We start from the raw sequence: 24,208 nt of genomic DNA, 5'->3' as shown, positions 1-24,208 counted from the left end.
GATGGACGTAGACGGTTTTATGAAAGGAAAATTGTCATTCACCCTACAGCAGAACCAAGCCGCATAGGATACCAATACAGTTCATTCAGCAAGAGAGCGTAGCGGTCATAATGAATTCATCTTGGCCTAACTGAACCCGGAGCCAATGCCCTAGACCATGCAAAGGCGTTTAAACAAGTTTACCTTTGAAGTACTAAGTCCTTTTTCCGAGAAAGCCGCATGAACTTATTTTGTAGCATGGCACTACTTTGAGGAAGGTGACAGTATTCGATTTCATAAACATTCGAGTCGATGCATTGCAGAATTTTGCTTATCATTCATACGAATTCTCGAATCCGTTCTATTTTAGGGGAGCTCACACCTAGTGGTATCCTCTTTCCTAAACATGTGATTGTCGCTGGTACTGTGCTGTTTGAACAAGAGTTGCCAAACATCTGGCGAATTATAAATTTCTATAATCTTAAGCCCCCAAATTTTGTCGCCGCCACCGGCAGGAATAGAATGGATGATATTCTGCGAGTAGACTTGAACAATGCTGATATATTTCCGGGATGCACCTTGCACTCGTGTAGTTAATGCCAAGTTGAAGTCAAAGTGTCCGGAAGATGACGTGCCTTTTTCTTGATGGCGTCCTCGCTGTCATAGGCGAGCCACGTCTGCGGCTTGCGCCTGGAAGTCGACAGGGCTACGCGGTCCTCGTCGGGCGTCACCCAGACATTCGTGCCGCACATCTGGGAGTAAACGAAAAGCTATAGTGGGCCTTCTGTGCGTACATCGAGCAGGCGCGAACATATGGCGCGTCCCGAAAAGTTAGCCCGCGTGAACAGGCTTCATCAGAACCGGATAACTGCTTGCTATCTGCATGCCATATACATCCCGTTAATCCATTTGCACACAATGCGGCGCTGCCGTTCGGACGAAAAGAAATTTGATGAGTATCTTTGACCTTCATTTTCTCCATTGCAGCAGGTAACCCTTTTCCGCGAAAGAAATGGAAATAGGCTCTTGAAAGAATGCTCCACCAGCGTTAAGCGATTCAGTATTGGTGCTTGGCGTCCCTTTAACCTCGGTCCGTGGGAAGTTATAGTGTGCATTGCTCTCGATTACCTAAAATACTTATTACGGATATGAAGCCAGATGCGCACGGTGCTGTGTATGGATATTATTTTAATCGTATTGTTATGTTCAGATTTTGCGAAAAAATTACTATTTTTCAGTGTGTCGTCTCAGACAACGAGAAGTACCCGTGAAGTAGGAAGCACCCGCGAGATGACACGACATTCCAGGATATACGATCAACAGGTGAAGGTACCACATGATCGTTGTTTAAACAAAAAAAAAAAGGAGGGGAAGGGGCGAAAGAAAAAGAAAGAAAGCGTAATTTTTTTTAAAATATGAGGAGACGCTTACTTTCTCCACGTACATGGGGGATGCTGCTGTCAGCATTTACCCAGGGTGTTTAAGCAAAAGGTGCGATTTGTTCACGTTTGTGACATTCCAGCCACTTGCCACTTTGAAAGCGATTTCGTGTGTTAGCTCTCTTCGGGTATGGGGATGCCAAAAAGGCATTTTATTGACTGCGTGGGTACTTGTTGCTCACCTGTCCGTAATTGATCCACTTGCGGCCCGTGCACCATCCGCCAACGGTCGGTCGGCTGTTGGCTGCCACGTCGAACGACATGGTGGACATGTCTAGTGAGAAGCACATGTTGTGCGTCCCATTCAGGCCGTCGTCTTCTTTGACCATCTCCATCCAGAGCAGGGCCGATTTCTGCGGTACGCGCGGACATTTTGCGAGGAAGTCTGTTAACTTGAATTGGGAGACGCCAGTGCAGTCGACGAGGAAGGACGGGCAGTTTTCAAGGAATAGTAACGGGACAACTGCCGCAGATAGGAGCTTACGAAGAAACGTGACGTGACAACAACAAACACCCGTCCATCTGAACAACAACCAAGAAGGTACGAGTAGGTGCAAGAGCCACGTACAGGATTCAGGAGTAAGCAAATGGCCGCTTTCGAGAGGCGTGTTGCCGGGTCACTCTAAAATTCCGCATTTGTGATAGCGAATTAATGTACTGTCGGCGTCGAAACTTTACGGACGGCGGGACCTGAGAAAAAGCTGAATAATTCTGAAGTCTGGGTAGGCAAAATGAAATTCAGATTTCAAACGTATAGCAGTAAATGCGAACCGCATAATGGTGCACTGTTTTACTGGCTACGGTCACGAATTGCTAAGTATTTCAACGTTTCCTCAGGTCCCATATCTGTAAACCATTGACACCGATTGTACATAGGTTCCACAACGTCCGGCCTTATCTGTATGCACGTGGCACTTACCACAGGAATGCTGCTGGGTGTGTCGTCGATCCGAACGAAGATGGACGGATAGACGAGCCTGCAGAACTGCTCCTCTTCGTGATAGTGAGTCTCTATCACGAAGATGTCTGCGGCGCTGAGTCATGCGAGTGAAAAAGAAGTATAAAATGTGTCATGCCGCGATTTACGCATATCCTTCGGTAATTGTGTAGTATTTTCGGTGTCATTATCAATGTATCCAGGTTAAGTGTAGGCTGTGCAGCGAAACGCTCAATCTCGAACTGAAGTTATGTGGAACTACAAGATGACGCTGCCCTTGAGGCATGCTGTTTTTGTTGACGCTTGAACGCAACCATTCTCCGTTGACCACCAGCCATGTCAGACTGTATGCGCCGGAACCTGTCCCAACAGGAGCCAACCGGAACGCCAGTTGTTTGCTGATGCTGCTGAATGTGTGCTGATGCTGTTCGTTGGACGAGTGCATCAGCTTGCAGTTTTGTCAACTACGGCAGTGCTTCTTTTTCTGTCTGCATAGTGCATTCTCGTATCATCGCACCGGGTGCATACCATGCCTTTCTGCTCATTGGGAATATGATACCGTCGTGTGCCACGCGAACACCCATCATGTGACCATATTTACTTTAACCACGTTTAACGCTAGTCGCAATGGTGACGTGTAATAGCAGTTAACGGCTCAAGTGGTCGTGCTCGTCTATGTCGTTTCACGACGTGAACGTGTTGCCCCCGATGTAATCCTCGTAATGTCACTTCCGCCCGCTACCAGGACGCTTTCGGCACATATAGTCGTTGATAGATTGAGCATCCCACTGCCATTTGCTAGGATCCGAAGAGGAGGCACTATTACGTTTCCTAGCACTTAGCAATGCGCTACAGTTGGATGAATGGCACATTTTCCAATCATGAATCTGCATTGCATATTCGCTCATCTGAATGATAGTTTCAACGTGGCTTTGGCTGATACCTTAAAGAACTTACTATCATCACTGCGGTTTCAAGTTATGTGTAGTTGGGATAGTAGATACAGAAATAGTTATAGGAACTAAAATATATTGGGAAGATCAGATAGGCGTAGCGACAGGTGTTATCTTGCCATAAAGGGAAATATATATGACCCAAATATTTATTTATGCACTGACAAATTTACTTTATCCCCTTTCTCCCTCGATTCACCAGACTTCTCTTGCATAGTGTCGCGTCCGATAGTGCTTCTATCTTTTTGCTTTCGTCATCTATTTGTGACTGGAGGAAGCAACCATTCAGTGAAGTATGTCCCACCGTCTTTTTGACTTAGATGCAACAACGGGTAGCTAGCAATAACGTCACCAAACTACTTCCGCTGTTTACACCAGTGCCTACGCGCATCGCATTCAAATGGGCTGTGAAGAAGCGCTTACCGGAGATAATCCTTAATCCTGCCCATGATACTCTTCTGCGTGTACTGGTCATGCGATGCGTACCCAGAGTAGATAAGGGCAGGTTTAGGTTCTCCCAACTGCTTCAAGGCATCCTGGACGTTCTGCTCGAGCCACAAGGGAGAGGTGCGAAGGATAGATTAACGAACATACGCCACATGTTGCTGGACTAGAATCTTGTCGTTTACAGAAAGGAGTAACATTGGCATAGATCCAGTTGTAGCTTACGCAAGTGTGCAAAAAAAGAGTTTCGACAAAGGCGTGAACGTTTCGTGTTGCCTCTCGCTTCACTGAGTCTCGGAAGCTAGTGATGACGCGACCTCCAACAATAGGCGCGCGGGAATGCAGCACGCATGAAGCCACCAGCCGTCTAGGCTCGCCCTTAGACTCTGTGCCCGCTGCAAATTACCCCCAAGATATGGCGCGCGGGCCGCGTATCCCCCACCCCCTAGCGCGTGCTTGATCACGTGAAATGCAACAATGGGTGCAAGGCAAGATGGCGTGCATCAAGCCACGATCCCACCATCGTTCTCAGCTCATCCTCGCACAGTTTCCTTACCCCCCACATCTGATCGCACTCGGACTTCATACGGATCACGACGGCGACTGGGAAATTTCATCTGGAATATGTAACTACCGTCGGAATAAAAGTCGCACTAGCCGCTTTCAATACACTGTAATCAAAACTTAATGGTGATGATGTTGTTGAGCATCAAACCCGGGCTCGATTCCAGCCGTATTCTGAGAAGGTCGAAATACAGAAAAGTCCGTATATAGTTAGGAATTAGAGTCTTTTAAGTAGCCCTGATGCTAAAAGTTACCCCAGAGCATTCTTCTGCGGTGTCTCTCATAATCAAGGGGTGGCTAAATTAATAACAGCTCTCACTCTCCCCTGCACCCTCTCTCAACTCGCACTCTCATGTAGTAAGGATAAAAGACTCAGAACGATAACTTTTGCGTTTGTTCACCAGCACAAACAGAGGCACTTTCTTTTTTACTTGATTGCCTGCATCAGAGCGAGAACCTGTGTGACGTCCTTGTTCAAGCTTGTTGATTCTTTGATTCATCGGTTTTAACGTCCTAAGGAAACTCCGGTGCTACGAGAGATGCCACACTGGAGGGCTAGGGATTAATTTTGACCACATGGGGTTCCTTAACGTGCATATAAATGTAAGCACACTAGACTTCTTGCACTTCGCCCCCATCGAAGCGAGGCCACCGCAGTCGGGAATCACGCCGCCGACCTCGTTCCCAGCAAAAGAACACTATAATCACTGAGCCACAACTGCTGACATGTTCATGCTCGTGTTGTTGCGCACATGCACCCGGAGTACTGCGTTACTGAACAAACTCATCCAACTTTGCTGAGCGTATTGATCGAGTGCGAATTGATCGGTGCTCGCACCGATTAATAAGCGACGCGAACCCACGGAAACGTTTTTCCAGAGAGCTAGAACGGCAGAGACTGCATACGGTCACGGCAAACCGCCACCGCGGCGGGTGTAGAACAAAGGCCGCGCGCGCCGCACCTTGAGCACCGCCAGCATGCTCTTGTGTCGCGTGCTCGTGATGAGCTGTCCCGTGAAGGCGACGCCGTTGAGCTCGTTCTGCGAGATCCACTTGGCCAGCTGGGTGCACACGGCCGCCAGGTTGCGTTCGTCTCGGTCCCCGTAGTCCAGCATCTCGCGCACCATCGCCGGGTTCAGGGACACCACGAACTTGGTCGTCACGAAGCGCTCGCGCAGGGACATGAACTCGTCGAAGCCGGTGCCTGTGTGGAGAATGTAGAGTTTAATTAATAAATAATAATAATAATAATAATAATAATAATAATAATAATAATAATAATAATAAACGCCACCACCACAGATCAAATGAAAATATCGACTCAGCTAAAAAGCAGGCATTGTGGCCTAGCAGGGTCTTAAGCTGTCTTAACCTGTAGTAGAGAACATCGCAATGACTTAGACATGTTTAGTGATATGTCGTCTTCAGGTAAATTTTTGTTGCGTTACCTATTTTTGCTTTCTTAATGGAGTTAAAAGGTGCGGCGCTACCACGCACATTGCATCCCGTTACAGATGCGATCAGCCCAGCTTTAACTACTCAGTAAGAACGTTGCTCATTGATTAAGTTCGTTGTTTTTAAGATATGGTTTCATGATGATGAATTAAAGACATCATGCGTCTTGAAACATGTCCAGTTGTTGCTTGCATGTCTATATAGGGCGCTCGCCACATGTAATCGAGGAACTCTAGAAAATAGGCTAGCGTTGATTAGGTAGCGTTCATTTTCAGACAAACAAAGATAAAGTCTCCGGGTGAAACAAACGCACCGTTCTTGGCAGGCACAAATGTACGATTCTGCTTGCTCAGGGTCATGTCTCTGTAGACGAGATGGGTACAGTACTCGGCCGGCATCTGTAGTTTGTCCGTGGCGTTGTCCGACATAAAACACAGCAGGTGATTGGAAATGCCTGCACGCAGAGTTGAAAGCGCGGCCATTTCAGTGCTCTGTTGCACGATAAGCATCATAACGAAACCCGCTAATATAAAGGACGAAATGCGAAGTTCCAGCGTATCATTGAGGCAGAATGCGTTCTGCTTTCCCAAGCAAGTGATCTCAAGTTTATAAGTATTCTTTGTGAAGTTACTTTGTCTTACGTGCAACGAAAAGCTAAATGAGATTGTGTAAAACCGTTTCAGCACTGAACAATGTCCCCAATGCGCGCTGCCTTGTTGTGTAAGTGTTCCGTAAGTATATCAGTGCAGCTGGGGGGCGTGTCACACACACAAGATTTAGTTTTGGAACTGCCTAACACAAGGAACCAAGCACGCAAATAATCACGTGTTTCTCAAAATCACGTTCTCAAGTCATCTGCTGCAAACAAAGACGAGTATAACGTCATGTTTTCTTTTTCCTCGCAGAAGGAGAGTGGAGTGGAAGCGGGTGTTGTGGAGGTTGTGGAGATTGCGTCTGATATTGCTGTGCGCGAAGCCTTTACTTCGTGCATGCGATCGTAGCGATAAATACGAAAATAAGGTCTCGAATACGACTCCTAGGCCACTTCACGACAGTTCTCACGCGTCTAGATACAAGTGACATGCGCTCGCAGGCGCAGTGAACTTCAAAACATTGCTTTCTTTTAGACAACAGTGTTTCTTTTTATATACGTGGAGAACTGTACGTTGTTGAGTCATAGTCCTTAGACTGACCACATCTCTCTTACCGCTTGGTTTCAAACCCTTTACGGGCTCGTTCGACTGTTCGGTAGCGCTTGGAATCGCTTTAGGCTTGAGGGCCTTTGCAGAATTGTTCTTCTTCTTCTTCTTTTTCTTCTTTGTATTCTTGAGCTTCTCGTTGAGAGCTGCAAAGATGACGTCATGTCAAATTGCGAACGTGATTCCTTAGACATTCTAATAGCCACGCATGTCCCGTTCCACTGAAATTTCAAGCCCGTATTCGAATACTTACACTTCTGCTTCTCGGGGACGCGCTCTTGGGCACGAGGGCCATCTGCGTGCGCAAGAAAAATAATAATGATAATGTATTAGTGAGCAATTGAGACAGCGAGCGCTAGTATGCTGAAAATGCTGTACAAGTTAGGCACATTCGCGCTGTCGATTTACTAAGCAAGACGTTTACGTCGGCTGCAGGTTTGCATGTATTCCAAGCTGAGTCTCGACAAAAGTTCAGACACACAAACCTTGTCAAGTCAGTTTCTGAATGAATGAATGAATGAATGAATGAATGAATGAATGAATGAATGAATGAATGAATGAATGAATGAATGAATGAATGAATGAATGAATGAATGAATGAATTCTGAGGTTTTACGTGGCAAACCACGATTTGGCTATGAGGCATAAGTCATAGTGGTGGTCTCCAGAATAATTTTGACCACCAGGGGATGCTTAACGTGCCCCCAATGCGCGGAACACGGGAAGTCAGTTTCTCTTGCATGGCAGGGCTGATACGAATCTGATAAAATCTCCTGGTTTCTTTATAGATGGGAAGTTTTTATTAAAGAAGCGCGATGAATAAAGTTACCATATCCTTAAGCTTGCCAAAGTACATACTGCTTTTATTCCTTACACATGAGCACGGTCGAATGTGTAGCTTCCTTCAGCATATTCATGGGTTCGTGTTGCAGGCTGAGTTGTGAAATCTGAAGAAATTTGTTATGTCCATACAGAAAAGCGTACTCTTTTTGACGGGAAACGTCTTTCAATTCTGTCAGCATAGGGGGTCGCTTGCTAAAACCGCACGTAATGAAAACGTGTCATACTATTATCGCTTATGTCTGTGCAACAGTACTACCCACGCTCCTAGCTTTTGTATCATTGCATTGATGGAGAAAAAAAAAAGCCGCTACTCGACCATGCATTCGTGCCTTTATGTCAGTGTCTTTGACAGAGATTCTTTGTATTCTTGTGTCAAAATAAACATTCATTCATTCATTCATTCATTCATTCATTCATTCATTCATTGCTCGCGTGCACAGAGGGCGCCGTTGTCGTGCCACGCATGACGCAATTGGAACTAAATTTAGCCTCTCGCTCGGCGTTCAAAGAGGCACAGCGCGGCGGTACGTTTGCCGATCCGACCACAAGTAGTCCCGTTTGAGAGAGCTCAATCAGCATAGGTATAATTAATCAAACTCAAGCCTGCGCTCATTAGCAGCTATGGGGCTTACAAGTGTACAATTTGTTGCAGAAATTTGACGGTTGCTAGGCTATGGCGCCTCCGCGTTCGACACGTAATGCCAATAAATGGCGTGAAGAGACTCCGACAGCAAGACAGAGGAACGCCAGTTTTGCGCCCACCACCTTTGACCACGGCGGGCCCACTACGAATAGGTAGCGAGTACGATTGCAAAATTAAGAACGTAGAACCCCCCTTCCGCCTCCCCTCCCCCCTATAGGCATCATAAATTTGTGATTTGAGAGTATAAGCTTTGTAAGGCGTGAATAATTTCACTTGCGTACTTGGTTACGCAATTTCTGTAACTTAGGGCCCACACACCCTCAGAAGCTCGCACGAGACTTTTCACGTAAACCACTGCGTTGTCGATACAGCCTACTCGATAATTTAGGTATTTCTTTCGTTTTGCTTTTGGGGGACTAAAATTAGAGAGTACGGAAGCATGAGTCACTTTTCACGACAACCGCTAAAGAAAAACGATTATACAATTGACACGCGGCCCTGCAGGCCCTGGCTTCAAGTCAGAGTGTTTTTTTTCGTCCACCCCTGCAAGCACACTTGCAAAAATAAAGAACACAGGAAAAAATCGAAAGGAATTAAAACCAATGTTTATTTCCAGGTCGTTAGCATCTACTAAAATAAATTGCTTTTGAGAAAGAAAAAGAAGAAAAAACGGGGAATTCACTTGTCACTCAATATAGGAGCCTAGTACAACAGGCTCGTGGCGAAGTGTTGAGGTTTGCGAACGTGACGTGATCTAAAAGAGAGCATTTTCTTAGGAATGGTGTCCCTGAGAATCTCGAAACGGGAATAGTACAATATGCGCGTTACATCATGAGCATAATGCATATGGTTTCTTACGTTTCTCTCCTTAAAAAAATAAAGATATCGGCTCGGGGGATTGACTAAAGAAGTGAAGAAATGCTTCGTTACACAAAATGACTTACGCGTCCTTGTGTCTTTCTTCGTAGTCTTTGTTGCATGTTCATTTGAAGACTTGGGCTTGCCTGTAAAAGCACTTTTGTGATTAACATGAAACCTACCGGAAGAACGCTGCGCATCGAGAGTGTTACCGAAGGGTTGTCTTTCTTTTCCTGGCAAAATTATTGATATTACGTCCCTATGAAGAGACTGCTGCGTCTCTAAAGAGACTGGATTATTGAACAGAAATTTTCGATAGATAAATAAGGAGTGGTATGCGGCAACAATCGACCCATGTACACACGCAAGCATGCAAATGCAAACGCACATACTCCAAAATGCGCGGCTACGAAAACTTATGGCGCACGCGTCACGCTCACAAACGAGCTCCGCACGCACACACGTGCGCGCGCTCACATGCGCATGCGCACTGACGCACGGGAGATTTCAATCACGACTGCCGCAAAAGATTAGGCATACAGTCGGTCAACTGCACTGCACTGCTTAGGTAGCGCTCGCTAGGACGCTTTCGATTTTTTGCTGGATGCTTAGGCTGCGGGGATACTCGTCTTTTTCGTCGATCCCGTGTCGTGAAAACGTCGGTATAGTGTATTTCACATGGAGAACAGGCAAGCGGTACGTGCGAAGAGAACAATGCGTCCATCCATGCACGTCTATTCAAAATCGCAAAAGAATCGTCTGAAAGAGACCGCTTACGAGTCCTTGACATCCTGGGCTTGAAGGTTGGAGCTTCTAAAGAAATGAAAGCCAATAAAGAGATCTTATTTTAATTTGAAAAAAATAATTCGTGCTCAGCAATGGAGGCTGAGCTTAGGAATCTGAAAAATGCTTCGCTGTGTTAGTGAAATGGCTTGTACTGAGGCAAAATACAGCTGCAAGAAGCCTGTGCCGGGAACGTCGTACGTATGTGGCTCAAGATTAGTATAGATATGTTTCGCTACTAACAATAACAGTCATTTCGCATTGTCTTTTTTTTTTCCACACTAGCTTGTTTACGCACGTTGAGACTAAAATAGCATTAGTATACCAGTGCCGCATGTTATGCTACCAGAAGTCGTCAAGGGGGATATGCGCTGGAATCTGTGCGAGGTAGTGGAAGCCTCGTTTCGCTAGGCCTCCTGAATGAAGGCGAAGCAGCGCTAACAAATATAATATGCTAGTGCTAAGGGGCAGAAAGTGAGTAGCAGAGATTATGAGGACAATAGAACGTTGAGGTAGTCGATAATCATTTTTGGAGACAGAACGGCCTCAGTACGCATATGCCATGTCTACCAAGGTTTAGCGTACAGCCTACCAGGTTAAGGCGTGCAGACCACGTGGTTAGCAATTTCTAAACGCACACAAACGTGATAACGTATAGTGTAGAGTTTGACACGAAGCATTTGAAGAATAATAACCTTGTAGCACAAAGTTCACAACAGTAACAACAGAACGAACACTTCAAGTGCTTGAAGTTTATTATCATGGAATAATAACTAGTCTGCTCTCAAGTCTTGCTTAAGTACTTTAATTATGTATTCACAAGATAAATAATTTTATTCATGAAGTTACTAACCATTACACTATCATTTTTGTACCACTGCGAAGTTCTAGATCCAAACAACATAATGCTGTCACGGGAAGATTGAAACAGTATGCAAAAAAAAAAAAAGAATTCCGCCTCCATCTCATTTTTTGGAAGTGGATGTACAAGGAAGCTGCTGCAGACGCTACACAAGCACCACCACCACAAACGATGTACGTGACGCGCGCAAGCAAGTGTGCGCAAGTGCTCACTGCAAACAAACAAAATCACTCGCGTGCTATTCCCCCCTCCCCCAGCCTTCTCAATTTTCTGGGAGGGCAATTTTACGAATTTCCCAGCCCGCAGGTTGGTACGTAGGTATGCTCGAAGGATGTAAACGCGCCAGAAGGACAGCAACGAAACAGATGGGAACACTGGCTCTTTTGCATCAAGTAGGGGAGAAGTTCCTAACCCGGCATATGATGACAACCGCTTGTAAGAGTTCTCACATCGAGTAGTTTTTACCACTAGATGTGAATTTGGACCCTTGAATCTCTGGACCCTTGCATCTTATAAGTGGTCATGCGATATGTAGTCATGCATTCACTGCCGGATATGTCTTGTTCTGTTATGAATCTCAGACAGAAGAGACGGCTTTGTGAATAAAAAAGTAGGAGTCTTTAATCCAGTTATCTTCGTTCCTGTCCTTTTCTTTTTCCTTAGGTCGTCGTCTTTCCTGAGGGTGATCTTTTTCAGTGTCACCGATGTTCATGCTGACTGCAAGCCATCCCTCCAACTCGGAACAGCCGAGTTCGCATACATTTTTCTGTGTAGGCATTAAACTTTTGAAAACGTACCTAAACGCCGTATGTCGAGACTTCCTTGCATGCCCACGGCCTCTGAGTCCTTATGTGGCCCTGGTTTGGAGAGATGATAAAAAAAAAACGGAAATAAGGAAAGCAAAATGAAGACGAGAGAGAAATGGTAGGTGACTTGGTGAAGAATACAGTCTATGCAGACCGCGTGGTATTTTAAAGAGGCTTTCGTACGAAAATTATAGCACACATTTATGCTAATCTCGCGCTATCCGCTAGCGCATTCGGCCCCGGTGTGAAAGCCACGTAGCATCTGTAAAAACAGTGTATGTATGTTTTTTCAGGGCTGGCATTTCTAATGTACATTCCAATTAAATGTTCTACAGCATTCTAAGTCATTTAAGCTTTGTTAAGGGCACCCTCCTACAAATTTCCTTTTTTTTCTTTTTCTCTAGTCAACCCATAGTGTCACCGTTCCATTCAGCGAAAGGCGCCCGGCGCCTTTTTGCTTCATTGGCGAAGAAGTGTGCCATTAGACTCCTCCCTTCCTATAGTGAAGCCACTGGTATAACGCAATTTTAAGCAGTAGCGACAGGTAATGCCTATATTTCTACAACAGACAATGATTTTGAGATGGACTGACATAGTGCCATCGCTGTGTCTCTCAGCTAATACTATCATCAATATCGACTCCAAGAAACTACATCGAGATCTGCAGATGATGACAACTGCCCGTGACAGTTGTCGTATATAAAAGTTGCAATATATATATATATATATATATATATCGCGACGGCACAGTTAAGGGCTGACCGTTATTGAGCCTGAGAGACGCGGCGACGACGGACACTCGGTCCAGTCCACTATGATGATGTGACTACCCACACGATGAAGAGGAGCACACACATGATGGTGATAATGTACAGATGATGAAGAAGTGCTCAATAAATGCGCCCACTAATTTCCCCTCCGCGAGGGCGGCCATCCTGGCCGCAGCCTAGAGGTACGGGAAACGGCGCGTAAAGGGCTTCATACGAGAAACGTGGACCACTTTGGTAGAGCGGTAACGGCGGTCAGTTGAGGGAACAATAGGGGTCACACGATATTTAACCATTTCCAGGAGCGTGTATGGGCCAATATAGCGGGACTGAAACTTTTAGCACAACCCAGGAGTGTGAACTGGTGTCCATAGCAGCACCTCATCGCCGGGGAGATAGAAAACTACGCGATGAGATGCGTCATAATGATCCTTGCGATCCTGTTGTCTCGCTTCGGTCTTGAAGCAGGCACGCTTGCGACGATGGTCAAGGCGGGAAACATATTCTTCGCAGGAAGATGGAGATGCACTGACAGGGGCAGAAAAGAAAGAAAAGTCGAGAAAGGAACTGGGCGAACGGCCAGAGACGAGGTAGAATGGCGAGTAACCGGTTGTGCGTTGAACGGCGGTGTTATACGCGAAGGTGACGAATGGCAAAATTACGTCCCAGTTTCTGTGATCTGGTCGAATATAGGCGGCTATAATGTCAGAGAGCATACGATGAAACCGCTCAGTTGGTCTGAGGATGGTAACCTGAAGTAGTCTTGTGAGTTGTGCCAGAGTCTCTGAGCTCTGCGCCTACCAGTTCTTAAAGAAATGTCTTCTGCAGCGAGCAGACGAAGTGGCTGGTACTGTTCATCACCAAGCGAATAATCGGTGTCGGTCATATGTACGACACGTTGCCCACAACATATAGCAGCAGAAGCAGAGGCAAGGAAATCCCATCCTAAAATGAGCTGGTGGGAGCATGGCGACAGCACAGCAAACTGTATGTGGTGGATAATGCCGTCGATCATTACACGCACAGTACAAAACGCGGAAGGGCGTATAGAGACCCCTTCAGCTGCAACCAGCAGTGGTCCATCATAAGGCGTTGTAACTTTTCTGAGACGCTTACACAAATCAGCATGTATAACAGATAAAGTGGCACCAATGTCCACCAAAGCTTCAACTTGCACATCCTCAACGAACACAGACATCATATTACAAGGGCGCACTGGAGGAATTGTAGTAATGTCGGTTTCCTCCGAAAACTGCATTACTTAGTTTTCCGGGCGACGGTCAGAGGTGAACGTTGCAGGCCGGAGCGGTGACGAGGAGCGGCGGAAGGGCGAAGGTGAGCGGCGTCTGGTGCTGCGGTAACCATTCGATGTCTCGGTTGCTGCGTGCGGAGATGTGGAACGGCGCGGAGGGGACGCGTAACGCCGGTTTTGAGGAGATACCCCAGCAGAATACGCATCGCGTTCACTCGTGTCGCACCCGCAACGCTCATCTTGTTGGCGCTTGCAGCAAAAACGGGATATGTGGCCACGATAACCACAGTAATAGCATATAGGGCGAGAAGGTCGCCAAGGCGGGTAGTAGGGGCCGCTCGATACGCTGTGAGATAGCGCGGTCAGATGGAGCGATGAAAGCTCAAGTGGTATTGAGGGGACATTGGCCGGAGGAGCGACACCAACCGGCGCGTATGTGAGTAGAGACAACGTTGAACGGACGCCGGTTGGAGGCGCGGTAGCAACCTGGGCGTATGTTGGCAGGCGGCGAGCAGCAGGAGGGTCAACATGCGCAGAGCAAATGATGGACGCGAGCTCCTCCTTGATGGCGTCGCGCAACGCTGCACCAGAAGGCTGAGGAGGAAGTAACAACGGAGATGAAAAGCCAAGGGATTGAAGTTCCTCTCGGATAATCGCCCGGATCATTACACGCAGCTCAGGGTCAGCCATATAACGGTGTTCGCAGTCCGACTGCAAGCGTACGGACTCGAGCTCGTCGAGGCGCTGGCACGTCAAGACGATGTCAGCGACTGTAGCCGGGTTCCTCACGGCTAGCGCGTTGAAGGCCACAGTCCCAATGCCTTTAAGAATATGAGTCCGACTCAGCCATAGCATCATTGACTGGACGAATGAGTGCAAGCACATCCTCGATGTTCGATGTGTAGGACTCACCGGAGTGTTGTTTACGAGCATCCAGAGTTTTCTTCGCAAGGGCGGAGCGAACCGCCACCGTTCCAAATATTTGTCGAAGCTGCCACTTGAAAGTGGTCCGATCGGAGAAATCAATCTCATGGTTGAAAAACCAGGTCTTCGCCACACCCGTCAGATAGAACGAGACATGGTGGAGCTTGAGTAGGTCATCCCACCGATTAGCAGAGCTTACGCGCTCGTAATCGTCCAGCCAGTCCTCAACATCTTCGCCGCGAAGACCAGCGAACAGATGGGGATCACGCTGCTGGCCACTGATGATCAGATAAGGTGCGGCTTGCAGTGTTGAGATTGTTACAGCAGAAGCGCCAGGCTGCTCGTCCAGCGACATGCTGGCGGACAGTCGGCACAAGCGGCGACCTGAACGTAGCTCCAGGGGGTATGCCAGGCTTGTAGAGGTCGGGGGACCAAGAAGCACCTCCACCACTTGTGACGTCACAGTTAAGGGCCGACCTTTATTGAGCTTGAGAGACGCGGCGACGGACCCTCGGCCCAGTCCACTATGATGATGCGACGATGAAGAAGAGGAGCGCACCCATAATGATGATAATGTACAGATGATGAACAAGTTCTCAATAAATGCCCACAATATATATGTTGTCACGTGGTAGTGACGGTTGAGGACACAGCAACAAAAGTGTGAATGGCGAAACTAACTTTATTGGGCGAACCTGTGCCCAGAAACAAACAGGCTACACTCAATGCTCAATGAAAACGGCGAACCCAGGCGGCGATCGTCGAAAATCTGATCAGCGGGTCAAGCGCGTCGGCTTTTATACATCAGTCGTCGAATGTTCCAGAATAATCCCTGGGACCCGCGTGTCTTCCACAGAGTTCTACACTATTCGTGTGGCGCATGCATGCAATCAGATTACGCAAGGTTCAGTAACAGCCATCGGATGGAACATCAATAGCATTCGAGAAACTTCCGCTACATGCAGGCGCGTCCTGCGCTGTGCGATAACATGTTAGGCGGTGAAACGTGGTCGCCCGATAAAGATAAACAAGTACACATGTCAATATATTGCAACGGGGGTGTTCGCCTAGCAGCACTAGTAATAGGTTGCAGCGCTAGGCCTAAACAGTTCGTCGCTATATCGCAACTGGAAGCAAACACTCCTCGTCGTCTTCTTCTCTTGCACCAGCACACCAGCACCATGCCCACTGCCCAGTGCCTTCAGTACAATATATATATATATATATATATATATATATATATATATATATATATATATATATATAATCTATTTAGGTGCGGACACATCGCAACAAATTACGTCGCGAGCGCGTCCAGATAGTGCCCCTTCACGCCTCCTTCTTAAAGAGACCAATGATCGCAGTGTCATACGGCGAGAAATAAGCGCAACATTCCAGCGAAAAGTAGACTAAAAGGAAGTGGTCTCGTCGCCATTACAAGTGGCGCGCCCGCACGCACACACACATAATGGGGCACAGAAAACAACGTCAGAACAGCGGACATTTTCCCTAGAAAAGCATTGCCGCCTCTCCGTGAGAGCCTTATGAATGGAGGGTCATCTCGTTGCGCCTTTTCGAAATATGGCTGAGGAGTATATCTGCACCTAAGGAGTATATATTGCACAGTGTTGTACGTTTACGTTCGCCTTCACGTCAAAACCAAGAACCTCACGGCCTACACAATGTATTCTTACACGAGTTCTGCGCTACAAGCATGTTTTAGTCAAAACACAGGATTTAAAATGCCTGTGTAATGTAACCATGCAATAAGCGTCAATCAAAGCAGGTCAAAAGATGCGAACGATCAGTACGTATCGGACAATCGCCACAGTTCTTTGAGAGTCATCGCTTTTAGAATATTCGCCTGGCCATTTCAGAGCCAACTAGTGTTGCGATGCGGTCTTGTTGGTTTGGAATCTTGGAATACTGATGTAACGCAAACAGATGAGGACACAAGAAGGCGCATGAGCACACACATTCCTGGCATCGTGATGTGTGTTCATGAGCTTTCCTGTGTCCTCGTCTGTATGCGCTGTGTTAGTATTACGTCTCAGAGCACTCCAACTCTGTTACTGAGGTAGTATAGGGCTGCTCTAAAGCTGTCTTACGAGAATAAACCAATCCACCAGTGATGATTACAGTTTCTCATCGCCATTGAAACTGGCTTACGATCGCAGCGCAGATTAATTGCTGCCTTTATGCAATCATTGCGGTGCTACCAGAGCGCACTGGAACGACAAGTGGAATACGTCATTTCTATATAAAACAGCACTGGCCGTAGAGGTACCGCGAAAATTATGCAAATAGTGTGGACATTGCTTACATTTTGAGACATCGACGTTGTCTTGCATTTCATGCGCGTCGTTGTCGGCCATGAGTCCGCCTGGAATTAATGCAATGGTTTCGTCAATAGCGAACGCTTGTCCAAGGTTCGTATGAGGTGTGCTTGTCGATAGCTCGCTCTAGTCCAAATAAAGCGTTGTAGTGTCGATCGTCGCTTAGAGACGGATGTACAGTTCACCAAAAGAGGAATCGTGACCACTGCAAAGCTGTGCAGTGGACGACCGGTACGCGAATGGGGTTTTCAATTGTTAAAAACATACTGCAACATTCAATGCCCTATTAGGTTTGGTCATAGTCACTCTTCAGATAAGAGGGACATCACCTTAGGAACAGTGGCGTGTCGGTTACCATCATCATTCTTTCTTAAATTGAAGTAAATGTAATTTACTAATATGTACGAGCACTCTAACATATATGGAGTTTAATTTGGGTCATGAAGTTACTGCAGAAAGAAAAAGGCTTACGAACACTGTCAGAACATAGTGCATGAGCTCCTTTTCATGTCAGACGCTAGGCTCATCGCAATCAATTTGGTGCTAGACGTGTGTCTTAAACCACAGGTGCGAAATGCATCAGGCTAGGTTTTAAGCGAGACTTGTTGGCGATAGGTTACGCGTGGTCTCCGAGATCACAGTGGCGCACAAAGGTGGCCGTTGTAATCTCGGAGGCCACGCTTCATGGCAAAGTGCGCTGTTTGTGCCACCTGAGGAACTTGGACACACAAGCACTATAGGGGACTTATCTGTGTCTTCTTCGCGTCTACTAGGATGTATATTTGCGGCCCTCAGTGGCATAAGTAACGCTTTGCGATGAAGTTCCGAAGGTTTTCATCACGAAGAGCCCGAAAAGCTTTCGAAGCCTTTAGCGACAGAACTTACTGGAACGTTCTTGTGACAACACGCACTTGCTGCAACAGGGGCAGCTTGGACTATACTTGATGGCGGCACATAATCAAACAGTGCTAGAAGAGGCGATAAAAAAAAGACTAAACACACGTGGCGCTTACGTGCAACAGAACTGAAAGTTGGGCGCGAGCTGGCAATTATTCATTGTTAATCTGCAGGGCGCACAAAATACAAAGGTCACAGTTAGAGTTAACACGCAGGTGCTGACTCAGAACTCAGTTTATTCTGATTTTTTGAAAACGTGATACATACATACCCCAGCAAAATACAATGAACACGTGTAGAATAATGAATAGAAAGTTAAAAACAGCAACAGATAGCGGGGAGGTCACGAGGCGTTTAAATATACCTGTTATTTCGCGCGCTAACAGAACAAAGGTGTCACAAGAAACAGGTTCACAGTGAAAGCGTTTACAGTGGTTGGCTAAGTGTAAGTAATCATCTTTACCAAATGATCGGAGATGCTCTTTTAAAGGGGTGTTAACACACCGACCAGTTTTGTCTATGTGGACTTTACCGCAAGTTAATGGCAACATGTACTGCACCACACCCGTTTTGCGTCTTACAAACTTTGAAGTTCCTTTCAAAGTACAAACACTGTTGAGAGCAAGCGCGTTTGTTAACTTACTTGTGACCCTCGTCTTTTGTGCACGTAGCGGCTGACCAACGAATTGCAGGAAGGTTGAAAATTGAAATGGTTGGTACATTCTTTTTCTTTGTCCCTTCGTTAAGCGTTCCTCCAAACAGCTAACAATGAATGTTTACTTGCAACTCATGTCTGCCCAACGTGTGTTTCGTAGCTTCTTAAATTGCGTCTTCTCGTTCTGTTGAATCATTGATACCACCTCTAGCACTACGAAAGAAGGACATAAGAAGCCGCGACGATTGGGCATACTTGACATTCTGGAGTGGAAACTCTGGTGAATGAAGAATCCGAATATGACGGACAGCACGAGGGAGCACAACACCACCACCGTGCTCTCCCACGTGACCAAGTGGCCGAGCGAAGACCTGCGATAGATTGACGCCACGTCGATAACTTGCAATGCGGAACTGCGTGATGCACGTTTCCCTCACGATTCCTCTGGAATCTTGAATTGGATTGCGGTGGATTTATTTGAGTGAGTTGGACAGTGTCGTGCCTTTGCTAATAGGTCAATTTTTGGCGGCATTCGGACATATTGGTGCAACAATGTTATAGCGCTGAAAGCAAGCATGTGCACATTTAGAAAATAATGGAAGAGGATCTTTTGGGATAATAAAAGCGCAGACACCAATGCGCCATAGGCTGAATAGTTCATTTTGTTGGAGTGCGTTAATCATAGTGTTACAGAACATGTCGAACCGCTCATGGAATCAATATTGGAAGCTACTTGTATTGTTCCGTTTCTACGCCAAAACACGTGAGTGTTCAGAGAAATGGTATTGACGTATACTTACTTTCACATATGTAATTGGCACAACTCTGTAGATATTTTTCGAACACGTCCGTGTGAACTTTAGCGACGTCGTGAGCTTCACAAATTACGTTAACTGGTAAATATGGTTTCACATTGTGAAACCATATTCCGCAACCATTGTGACGGTTGCGGACGCTAGTATAATTTGAAAAGTCATCGTGAGAATACTTACGGTCTTTCATCGAAGGCTGAAATTAAAAAGACACTACCAAATATAGTACTGTTCGGCCAGCGAACTTGAGCAAATAGTTTCACCCATTCTTTAATTTTTATTTTATTTTATTTCGTGTTAACAACGTGATCGTACCTTTTGAAATGTGATCATTTGGTAAAAGGCACAGTGAGTGCCATCGGAATAAAAAAAAAAGTACGTGAAATATTCGAAAAGGAAGCAATGTAAGGATGAAGAGTCCTAAATTTCTACACTTTTCTCGACTTGTGAAGTTCTAATTAGGGGCGGACTTAAGAGGAAGCTTTAGCTCGGGTGCTCCGATCTAAATACATGTAAAAGGAGAATTCGTTTTTCTCGGCAACCACTCCACCAAATTTGACGAGGTCTGTTGTATTTAAAAGGAAAACTTAAAATCTAGTGACTGTTGGTTTCGAATTTCCGAGTTCGGTCGTCAATTTTTTATTAAATATTGGCAAAAATCAAAAATTTTCAAGAACAAAACTATGAAGTTTACAACTCTATAACTCAACAACAAAAAATTATAATACAATTGTATGAGATGCATTTAATAGTACATCTAAAGCAGACAAAATTGATGTCGTACACATGAATATAAAAAATTTAGTAATATGGAAATACAGCTTCTGCAGAACCCTTGGAACCAATGTAACAAATTCACGTAAAATGTAATGACATATCGAATTTGTCCGCTTTGAATGATCTAATGGATGCCATTTAGAAAACCGCGATATCTGTTCTTGATGCAGAGCTATGAATTTGTAACCTTCGTGCTTCTACTTTTTTCAAATAGTTGGATATTTGAAAATCTTTTTAACAAAATTCAACCCTTGAATAGAAACTCCGCTTCCAACAGTCACTAGAACTTAACTTTCTCTCCCAAATGCAACAGATTTCATTAAAATCGGTCCAGGGGTTGTCTCAGAAAAGCGTTTTTGCGTTTTACATGTATTTGCATAAGCCGCGTCGGAGTTGGGCCCGAGCTAAAGCTTCCTTTTAAGAGTTTATGTAAACGGGTGTGGAAATGAAAACAAAAAATGGTGGTACGGGTGGACGGAGAGATTGCGTTGTCCGTGGGCAAGAAAGCCCTTTGTAAACAAGACGCAAAGGTACTGTCTGTATAAACTTCTCAAAGAAATTTATTAAGACCGCTCTCTGCATTGTTTTTTTTTTTTTTTTTTGCGACGTAACCATCTACACTATCAACATTTAATCTCGTGGTAGCACGTTGCCATGTCGTTACTCGAAGCGATAAATTGAAATCAAACGCGTAGTGGAACAGTGCGAAGGGCCTGCTGAAGCGATCATGGTAAGTACGGAGAATTCCCTAAAATGTGTATTTAGCGAGTCAGTATGACTGTAGTACGTAACTCAACACCCCTATGAAAGACACCGATCGACTGGGCCCCGCAGGTAGCAGGTGTACTGGTCGCTGTTCTCGTTTACCAAAGAGAAAAAAAGGAATGAAGAAATAGAAACGATGCCGCTATATTACATGGTTCTACAATGATTCCTTCACAATCTAGCTCTCATTATGCCAGGCGTAGGTGTACTCGCATCCCTTCCCGAATAACCTGCTCACCGCTAAGAATGATCCACGCGAAGACACGGAACATGAATGACAAGTGTTCTCGCTTCTCGATGAGCTTTCTTTTCTTTTTTTCTTTTTTAGGGGCAGGCATATACTCGCTTATCAAGCACCACCTACACACCGAAAACCTCTCTACTCCCGTCGCAAAGAATACCGCAGTTACTGACTCGATCCGAAAAGTGTTCGCTGCGCGCCTTCCATGAGCGACGAGCTGCTCCGGCGAACTTTGCCCAGGATGCGCTCCATGTTCCGGGCTCCGGTGTCTGGCCGAGGTACCCGCGATCCGAGTTCGCCACCGACGTGTGCCGGGTCCCAAATGCAGTTGGCGGCTCGCGGTGCGCGCGATGGCGCAACGCTGCGGCGTGCACCGCGGAGCCCGACAGCCGCCTCGGTCGAGCCCTAGGGAAGAGAGCGGCGCACGGAGGGGAAGCGCGACACTTGCCCTTGCTGTAGCCGGTGGCCCTCTGCGTGGTCATGGCTGCGCTGGCGGACGAAACGGCTATGGCGATGCGGATACGACGCGGGCAGCCCGGAAACTTTTACTTCCTCGCCTCCCGCGCGGTCATCGTTGGCGAAGAGGAGGAAGCACGAAGCCGATGCCTGAAGTAGGCGAAGAGGAAGAACTGTACGGCGCACGAAGTTTACCACGGGCTTAACACGAACGTTGGTTTGGTATTCTTGGGTGCCTCGACTCGCGGACACAGGGATGAGTAAACTCGCGTTGCAACTGAGTTCGTTTTTTTAGGTTCTACGCTAAATTTCGACCTCAATACGTTAATTTTCGTTTTGCCAAAATTAGTGTTGGTTTCTGTTGTATTTATTTGTTCTGATATACTTCCTTTTTTTAAATATGTGTACGACAAATTCTGGATATTTTGTTTGTAAGCCACCTAATTTCATTGTTTTAAGTCTTTTTAAATCTAATTTTATATATTATAATTTTGGGAGTTACCCGCTGCTAGACCAATCTCCCAAAGTGGGTACGTGCAATAGATGCATATGCCTATACATCTACGTCGTCAACAAACATAGAGAAACTGGTATGTTCGAGAGGGCACGCGTGGTGGCGGTGCTTATGTGAAGGCGTCTTAATACGCGATGCCGCCTTGGTATTTCATCATCAGCTGCCAACCTTGCTCTTAATTCCGACGTCACTGATCACTACAGGTCCTGTATCTTGAAGGAAAGAAAAAGGCACTGAACGGTGAAAATGAAAAGATTTCCACGCAGTTCCACTGTCAGTGTGCAGTTTTCCGCAAGTCACGTCGTCCCACGCCCAAGCACGTGTTCTGGGAGTGTCGAATCATAAAGAGACACGCAGGAAACAGGACGACCATCCCGCACTACAGTGCCTCCCCCCGATCGGAGGACGGGCTCCACAAGCGTTTACGTGTGACGTGCTCCTGACCTTCGCCGTCGATTCCGGTCTGCTATTCTGTAACTGCGAGACTCTCACACGCACACCGGGCCGACCGTCCTCAGAGTTCTATCCGACCCCATGCCTGAATTACCTTCGACCCCAGCCAAGGTGTCGCCACTCTTTTCAATGAAGACATCATGTGTAGGGAGTCGTTCCGTGTGTTTTGTTGGACTCCTGGGTGCGGCGAGGGAGTAATCTTGGTGTGCTTGGTAAGACCCACTAGAAACAAAGGGAGTAAAATCAGCTGCTGACCTGAAGTGGTGCACACCTGTTAAGGAAGTCAGGAGAAAGAAAAATGGAGACGACGACGATGATGTATAGCGTTAAACTTCTGCAGAAAGACTGAAAAGGAAGTCTGGAGAGGCCAGCCGAAGAGATATGATTGTGGTCCGCTGCTCGTTGTTATGGTGAGGAGGAAAAGGAAGATAGGAGGAGGGTGAGAGATGGTGAAATATCAGGATGAATCGAACACACAATGCATAGTTTACTCAGTTTGGAGAGTAGTTACATGCCACTGGATGGCGAGCGCGCTGTGGAAGCGCTGCATGCATGATCTTCGCATACACCTCCGGAGTGTTTACAGTGAGCCTGCAGCACTGACAATTCTGTCCATTCTGGATTTATTTTAAATGTCCGGCTAAATATAAGCATAATAATGCCTTGGCACTCTGTTATCGTAGAAGTGACACAGCAGCAGCTGGGAATGGAACCTGTGGACTCCTACTTGTTGTCATTACTTTTTTTAAATGTTTGGTTCGCACACGTAAAAACAATCACAGAGAAGAGGAAGAGAGCTGACTGGGCACCTGTCACCCGGAGGGGCACAATGCCTGCTGGCTTTAAAGGAGTTGTTAGTAGAACGCCATATACACTCGACTGTCACGGCGCATAAAAAGAAAAAGATATCACACGGGGACGAGTAAAATTGTGGTCGAGGACACTGCGGTGGCACTCGAGGCACTTTCCTTGGAGTTATCCTACGAACTTTCTCTCCTTTTCCCCCCGCTTATTTGTAGATCTCGATGGAGTATTTTTTTCACCTTTTCATCCGATTTACCGTCCCTGTTTCTCTCAGTTTCTTTTTAATGACTCCAGGTTGTCCCCTCTTTGCGCTTCCAATCACCCCGTTCAAGGGACAGGCAGCTCCCTCTCGCGACATGTGTTGCGAACACGCCACACAATGTGATAGTATACAAGCAAGTGGGCCCGCTGCTTTCGTCGAGGTTTACCTGTTAGTCGGCGCGTGTGCCGTGAATGACGTGCGCCGACCAACGGTGACATTTACTACACAACCCTCAAACATGTTCCTTAATAATTCCAGGTAATGAATTGTTAGCTGCTTGGAAAGCCTGCTTAAAGGCGCATATCTCCTGACTGAGTGATTGTTAATTAACTTTCCATTTTTTCCTACGAGTTGTGACCTAAAGCCTCTCACTTTTTCGTATCATAATAAAACCAGACATGGAGTTCGTAATGATTTATCTGCGCTTCTTCGGCGCAAAGCGAGCCTATTTGACTGGATGACGGGCCGACATATTGCTCGTTTCTTTCCTCGGCAGCTGTGAAAGTGGACCAACATTTATCTTTCCTT

The 24,208-nt window shown here is 46.3% G+C and overlaps 1 protein-coding gene across 1 annotated transcript; it reads right to left on the bottom strand.

The window, feature by feature from the left end:
- Positions 1 to 126: 126 nt before the first annotated feature.
- On the bottom strand, positions 127 to 19,215 carry LOC126521563 (uncharacterized). Its single transcript, XM_050170260.2, has 14 exons — positions 18,852 to 19,215; positions 17,032 to 17,091; positions 11,757 to 11,816; positions 10,092 to 10,127; positions 9,401 to 9,460; positions 7,224 to 7,265; positions 6,979 to 7,116; positions 6,085 to 6,225; positions 5,279 to 5,520; positions 3,732 to 3,853; positions 2,338 to 2,452; positions 1,601 to 1,771; positions 615 to 731; positions 127 to 150 (listed from the first exon to the last, which is right to left on the bottom strand). The coding sequence occupies exons 1-14, from the start codon at positions 18,856 to 18,858 to the stop codon at positions 127 to 129; spliced, it is 1,335 nt and encodes a 444-aa protein (XP_050026217.2). The 5' UTR covers positions 18,859 to 19,215.
- Positions 19,216 to 24,208: the final 4,993 nt, after the last annotated feature.

The sequence above is a fragment of the Dermacentor andersoni genome, chromosome 6 (assembly GCF_023375885.2).
Source record: "Dermacentor andersoni chromosome 6, qqDerAnde1_hic_scaffold, whole genome shotgun sequence".
Taxonomy (NCBI): domain Eukaryota; kingdom Metazoa; phylum Arthropoda; class Arachnida; order Ixodida; family Ixodidae; genus Dermacentor; species Dermacentor andersoni.
This window is presented reverse-complemented; position numbering and strand designations above follow the sequence as displayed.